Source organism: Notothenia coriiceps, unplaced genomic scaffold (genome assembly GCF_000735185.1).
Source record: "Notothenia coriiceps isolate Sejong01 unplaced genomic scaffold, NC01 NC01_scaffold00011237, whole genome shotgun sequence".
In the NCBI taxonomy this organism is placed as follows: domain Eukaryota; kingdom Metazoa; phylum Chordata; class Actinopteri; order Perciformes; family Nototheniidae; genus Notothenia; species Notothenia coriiceps.
This window is the reverse complement of record NW_011343938.1, coordinates 56806-63864: the sequence shown is the minus strand read 5'-3', so window position 1 is coordinate 63864 and position 7059 is coordinate 56806. Positions and strand designations below refer to the sequence as shown.

Sequence of the window (7059 nt, the reverse complement as noted above, 5' to 3'; positions counted from 1 at the left end):
ACAACTTTGGGGATTTTTTAGATTTAAATAGATTTTGAAAGTGGAGATAGTGGAGAGAGAGAGAGAAGCAGCGCTGTCTGCTTGGTTGCAATACTGTAGCTCAAGCCTTTATGCAACTAGGCCTATACATTGTTTATGTTACTTATGTGCCAGTGTGTCCATGGTTTTCTGTCTGTGTGTGTTGAGCGCAACAGCGTCTGCTTTTTGCAGAACAGTAACTAAAGTAGGACTAAGTATAGCGGTAGTTTTTTGTAGACCTGTCTGCCTGTTTTGTGAGTGCACTGCGCGCGTGCGCACTTGTGGCATTGTTTGGGATGACCTAATTAAAATACCGTCCGCCGTCCTCTTTGAGAAACATACACAACGCAGACAGACACCGGAAACAAAAGCATCAGATAGGCTTCAATTTACTTTTGATTGTCTATAATTAACTATAAAAAAAATATCGGCGTTTTAACACTACGTTTATATATTTACTTATTTTTACAGTTGCATTTGAGGTGGTCCGCGAAAATCCTTGATAATAAATAGTGGTCCGATAAACAAAAAGTTTGAGAACCCCTGCACTAGTAGATATTTATAACATTATGGTCAATTGTTCAGCCCTAATATTGTTAACGATTAGGGAAATTGTTTGTTGCTCTACTTCAACCAACAACCAAAATATGTGACACGATGATTTTCTATTTGGAGAAAAATATGAATGCACATTTTAAAAATTCATTATCCAACATAACATTCAGTGCCTTCTTCTCACCTCCTTGTCCAGTTTTATCCCCTGTGGGTCAGCTGCCAGTGCCATAAATGTGAGCACCTTGCGCAGCTGGTCTCTGCAGCCGGGGGGCAGCAGCTTCAGACACAGCTGCAGAGCCTCCAGGGCCATGTTCAGTTTAGCATTCACTGGGAGGCAAGAGACACAACATGTAAGAGATGTAAGATTATTAACATTTAAAGGTCTCCTATCATGCTATCTTTAGGCATATATTATGAGTCTCAGATATATAAAAACATGTCTATGATGTGTTTTGCTCAAAATACCAAACAGATCATGCATTTTAGACATCCCTCATATTCCTCTGTTTCAGCCCTGTTAGAGAAACGCTGATTTTGTAGGGGGACCTAATGTCTGCTCAGAATTCTACCGGCAGATGCAGTTAAATTCTGTCGTGATTAAACACCATATCATGTTCCAAACCACATCAAGGATTATTTCTGAAACAGTATGGAGCTCAAATGCTTTTTCTCTTGCGGGTTTAATACAAGGTGATTTCCTTTTTTTATTTCATGCTTTTTTACACACGCTCTCTCCAGTACAGGTTAGCTCTGAGTGTTAGCAATGATTGCTAATGTAAACAAAGACCATATTACATCCAAAACAGTCGGGCATTGTTTCTGATAGCAATTCTCTGATAGGGCTGTGGGTGTAAAGCCAGCCCACATTTCCGATATTACGTCATATCGGCAGCAAATCTGGATCCGCTCCGTTGTACCTCCGTTTTTAGAGAATTGGGTACGGACGAAAAGAGAGAGGGTTCTGTTTTCTGACACTTTGTGAGTTCCCTGACACAGCGGGGACACATATTTATGTATAAAATACATCTAAAAGTGCATTTTGCATGATGGGTCCCCTTAAAGATAAGTTGGGTAAGGGTTAGCATTACGCCTTTTTCTGGGATTCTGAGTCAGTTCTTACCCAGCAGGTCGGTGATGGCTGTGTAGATGTCAGTCATGTGTGGGGGCATCAGGGGGGGTCTGTCTGTGTGGCTGTAGTGTTTCACCAGGGTCCCGTACAGCAGCAGCTTACACTGATCCACACCGCTCAGGGAGAGGCGAGACTGCTCATCACTGCTGCAGCCTGGGGAGGAAACACAGAAACTCAGACAATGCACTGGAGACAGAATACACACATTGACATGTATATTGTTAACAGAAGCAGTGACGTGCTTTCAACACAAACCTGAAGCACAGTATTAAAACATGAGAAAAACTTATCTAAGAGGCCCTGTTGTGGTTTTTGGGTGACAGATTTTTGCGCATGTAAATGGTCTGCAAAGGCTGAAATCCCAAAGTTCCCTCCAGAAATGCATTTTCCTGGCGCTCCAACACATAGTACATGATATATTTGAGAAACCAGATACTTGCTTTGCTATTGTAGTATAGAGTGGTGCAGTGATGACAAACAATGGAATTTCTGCATTGGATTTTGGAATATTGCAGAAGATCAGTATTTACTGACATATTTTATGTCATAGAACCAAACATAAACGTATTTTCAGCTTGTGTTAACCATGGACCTTATTTAAGGCGTGAATCGGAAGTGGTAAAATGCAAACTGATTTCAGGTTTAAGACTAATTCCTGCACCACTCTTTACTGATTCTCATCCAAGCCCTTGCCTCCACCGTGTTCACTGCTGTCCTGATGTTGAGGCTCGCAGAGAGGCAGCTCCCGGCTCAGCTCCACCACCGGCTGATCAGGGAGGAAGTCCAGACAGTCCAGAGCTGCACCGAGCCACTCGTCCTCCCTGAGGTCAGAAGGAGCACAATCAGCCGATATTTAGAACTCAATTAATGTAAGCGCAATATTTGGGAAAGGCTAAATATGTAAAAAAAATCATTCTTAATGAAGTATTGTGGTGCTAAAGAACGATATTCTATATACGTTTCAATGGTAATGCGAACAATGTTTCACAAATGATCGTTGCCTCTAATGCGAATCATGTGGCAATTGTCTCATCGGTCAAAAATAATTGCAATAAGTCAATTCGTGCAGCCCTAATTTTTTACAAATAAGACCCTACATTTAAAATCTTGCGCATGTAAAAGCACAAAATGTATTTTTTATCGAAAATACATTTTAAGTAGCAAATGTTAAACCGTTCAGTAAGTATAATAGTACTAACTAAAATCTTACTATACTTGGGTATATGTGGTCAGTTAAACTACTACGCCCCTTTATGGTTTTATACACTATATTTAAAGGAAATTAGAATTCACAAGATTGACCCCATCTCGTATCGTTCTGAATCTTTAAAATACAAATGGAATGGAGTCTTAATGTTAATCTAATACATCTGATAACAATAACATGTGCCTACATAGAAACCACTTGAGGAGGCCGTTACAGAGGAATGGATAATTTCAATATGCAAACACATCTGTCACAAGCTGCCGTAGAATTGCGCACTATTTAGAGCTAAAAGGTTTTAAGCAGCAAGATATTTGGAGCGTACTGGGAGTCCCTGAAGGCCCTGAGGATCTGCCGGGCCAGGTGGTTGCTGCTGTAGATCAGGTTGGGGTTACTGCGAGGCAGCAGGTTGGATGGAGAGGGGGGGGCGGGGGTCTGGCACCACTGTAGCACCCCCTCTAGCAGGGGGAGCTCCACCAGGTTTAACAGCCTGAGCAGAGTCTGCTCCTGCCAGATCTCGTCCACCACTGGGGAGAAGAAGAGACACAAAAAAAGACAATTAAAATATACCTTTTAGAGTTTAATGACTCCTTTTTGCACCAGTCTCCATTAAATATGGAACTTAATTACAGAACATATGGACATTCAAATATTGTCTATACTAGTGATTGTTATGTTAAATGAGCAGGATGAAATATTCAAATGCTGAAATGAATGTCTCACCTGACTGTGGTAGAGCGGTGTCGTCGGGCAGTCTGCAGGGAGTCAGGCTGTCCATCTGAGGGCCCAGAGACAGGCTGCCAGCAGCAGGAGAGAGGTGCTGCTCTGCCTGCAGGAACGTCTGGGTGCATTTGACAGGTGTTGAAAACGGAACATGCGGACCAGAGGGACATGTCTGCTCCTCCTGCCTGGAATGCAAAACAGAGCCATTTCATTTTATAATATTAAATAAATAAATATGCAAATGAAATGAATCCTCAAGTAATATGTTAACGAGATAATATTGATCAAATAACAAACACTAACCAAATAAATAGTTGACTATTATTTCATGTACCCACATTTTATTTTCAGGGTGCTTTTTTCATAATTCCAGATTCATTTATTTCAAGGAACTTTTAAATACATTTGAAAAAATATATATATTTTCCCGCAAAAATCTTTAGGGGACCTAAGTCCAGATTACTTCCAAGGCTTGAATTTCATAAATCCACATTCACTTATTTCGAACAGGGGAGTTTTATTTTATAATTCGAAATGTATTTATTTCAGGGGACTTGCATTTCATAAATCCATAATTATTTATTTTGAAGACTTATCTCAAAATTCCACATTTATGTATTTCGGTGAATTTTCTAATGCCTAAATCAGGATTAATTCACAACTGCTTTTAATTATTTAATAGACAGGCTAGACAGGTTAGAATTCAACTTGTTAACCATTTTGGAGGCTGTAGATATTTCTGACGTGGTAACGGACTGCATTATCTGAGGTTTTTTAAATGTTGTTATGTCACTAGTAAACAGGTAACTGTGTATGTAATGTTTGCTATGGAAATAAAATGATGTAGTACCTGTCTGTAGGAGCACTGCAGAACAGTCTTTGGATCCCCTTCACAAGCACTCCTTTTTCCAACTCATCCACCGAAGGAGAACACATACCTACAAACCTGTGTGTAGAAAGGCAGCATGTCAACATTCACAAAAACCTGAATACAAACATTGTGACTGCCAGAAAAATACGTTTTGTGTGTTTGCTTGTTTATTACCTGTAAAGCGCACTCTTGCTGTCCTGAAACACATCCTGCTTCTTGTCTTTGCCAAACACTTTGGTACCCACTGCCTCAAACACATTACAGTCCAACAGAGCCTGGCACACACACACCACTTTGTCCCGTGCAACATCAGCACCTGAAATTAACCAAGCAGAAAGGGGAAATGCATGGTTTTAGTCTATCAATAAATAGAAAATTGTCTCAAGTCAAATTAAAACCCTCAAAAGAAAATTCCCCCAATGATTTAATGTAGAATGGAATAGACACATTTAAAATCCACAAACACACACCCTCAAAGGCTTTCCCACAGTTGATGTGTTCTGTCAGCACATCCACAGCCTCTGAGCCCAGGAAGCAGTCGCTGTGAGACTTGAGGTGGACTCGCCGACGCGTCACTGTCACAGAGGACCTGAGGTGGGAAAGGATGCTGCTCCACATGGAGGACGACTGGACCGGTTTACTGGCCAAACCAGGAGCTAGGAAGAAGGTACAGAGACAGTGAAAGCAGTGGATTTTTACAGATGTGTGCAATTGGTGGGGACAAAGGGGGTCCAATATTTAAAATGTGTCTTTGACATACACTACCAGTCAAAGGTTTGGACAAAAAGTGTTTTATTTATTTTAAAATGTTCTACATTGTAAATGTATACTGAAGACATCAAAACTATAAAAGAACACATGTGGAATTATCTAGTAAACAAAAAAGTGTTAAAAAATCCAGAATATGATTTATATGTTGCTGGCTACTGCAGAAAGCTGTGGTAGCCAATACCATGCTGGTTAAGTGTGCCTTGAAATCTGGTTTATTCACAACTCTTGGCTTCTCTCAGTCAGCTTCATGAGGTCGTCACCTGGAATGGTTTTCTATTAACACGTGTGCCTTGTCAAGAGTCCATTTGTGGAATGACTTGCCTTCTTGAGTTCTTAATGTGTTTGAGACCATCAGTTGTGTTGTGCAGAGGTAGGGTTAGTGCACAGCGCAAAGCCCTATTTGACTACTGTTGTAATCCATATTATGGCAAGAACTACTCAACTCAGAGAAGAGAAACGACCGTCCATCATCACTTTAAGAAATGAAGGGCAGTCGATGCGGAAAATGTCAAGAACTTTGAATGTATCCTCAAGTGCAGTCGCAAAAACCATCGAACGCTATGATGAAACTGGCTCTCATGAGGAAAGGAAGAGCAAGAGTTACCTCTGCTGCAGAGGATAAATACATCAGAGTTACTAGCCTCAGAAACCGCAAATTAAAGTACCTCAGATTAGAGCCAACATAAATCATCACAGAGCTCAAGTAGCAGACATCCTCAGCATCCACTGTTCAGAGGAGTGTGCGTGAATCAGGCCTTCATGGTCCAATTGCTGCAAATATCCACTACTGAGGATGAACAACACGAAGAAGATAATTGTTTGGGCCAAGAAACACAAGGAATGGACATTAGACAGTGGAAATCTGTACTTTGGTCTGATGAGTCAACATCTGAGATTGTTGGTTCCAACCTCCGTGACTTTGTGAGACGCAGAGAAGAGAAGGTGGAAGATGGTTTCTGCATGTGTGGTTCCCACCGTGAAGTATGGAGGAGGAAGTGAGATGGTGTGGGGGGGCTTTGCTGGTGACACTGTCTGTGAATAATTCAGNTACTATAGCCTTACATTCACAATGTCAGCGGGAGGGAGGGGGAGCGGCGCTGCGGAAGAGCAGAGTGCGAGTGAGAGGTGCCTGTCATCTTCCCTTTACTGTAAAGGGAAGATGACAGGCACCTCTCACTCGCACTCTGCTCTTCCGCAGCGCCGCTCCCCCTCCCTCCCGCTGACATTGTGAATGTAAGGCTATAGTAATCATAGGCAGGGGCGCCGACAGGGATTTTGGGCCCCATGCGCGGTGGTTTTGAAATGCTCCCAATTTCTGAGGTCTCAAGGTTGGCAAGTATGCTCATGGACCACACCCACCTTTTCTTTTGAAAAACTGGGTGGCATACTGTCGCCCTTTAGTCGCTCTCTCTTGTCTTTCTCTCCTTTCTCTTTTGAAAGCCTGACTTTGTGAGTCGTTGAGACATCGTACACACGTAAGTACTAGCATCCCTCCTCACATGCTCTCACTCTTTGCTAGAAAGTGTCGGCGCAGCACAGCGTTTGGAGGCAGGACCAAACCATTACATGTAAATAGAAGGGGGTGTACAGAGGCTTTGGATAATTAACTTTTGGAAGAAAATAACTTAAGTGAATCATACGTTTAGTGAATACATTATCAATATAACGTTCTATTAATGTTAATTATTGATGATTGATGAAAGGTTACTTAAACATCTTTTTCTTACGGCCCCTACACACGGCGGCGTGCGTTGTCGCTTCAACGCTTCTGCCCATTCACTTTGAATG

At 41.7% G+C, this 7059-nt stretch overlaps 1 protein-coding gene across 1 annotated transcript; it reads right to left on the bottom strand.

The window, feature by feature from the left end:
* Positions 1-739: 739 nt before the first annotated feature.
* On the bottom strand, positions 740-6557 carry LOC104946639 (DEP domain-containing protein 7-like). The gene is made up of 9 exons (XM_010772514.1): positions 6449-6557; positions 4971-5156; positions 4675-4816; positions 4480-4575; positions 3630-3814; positions 3232-3433; positions 2396-2523; positions 1694-1855; positions 740-900 (listed from the first exon to the last, which is right to left on the bottom strand). Exons 1-9 carry the CDS (start codon positions 6555-6557, stop codon positions 740-742), a joined length of 1371 nt encoding a protein of 456 aa, XP_010770816.1.
* Positions 6558-7059: the final 502 nt, after the last annotated feature.

Coding starts and splice junctions, on each gene's coding strand:
- LOC104946639 (XM_010772514.1), bottom strand. CDS start 6,557: ATGGGGCCCAAAATCCCTGTCGGCGCCCCTGCCTATGATTACTATAGC. Junction 4,576..4,674: donor AGCAAGAGTGCGCTTTACAG/GTAATAAACAAG, acceptor TTCTACACACAG/GTTTGTAGGTATGTGTTCTC. Junction 901..1,693: donor AGCCATCACCGACCTGCTGG/GTAAGAACTGAC, acceptor CTTGCCTCCCAG/TGAATGCTAAACTGAACATG.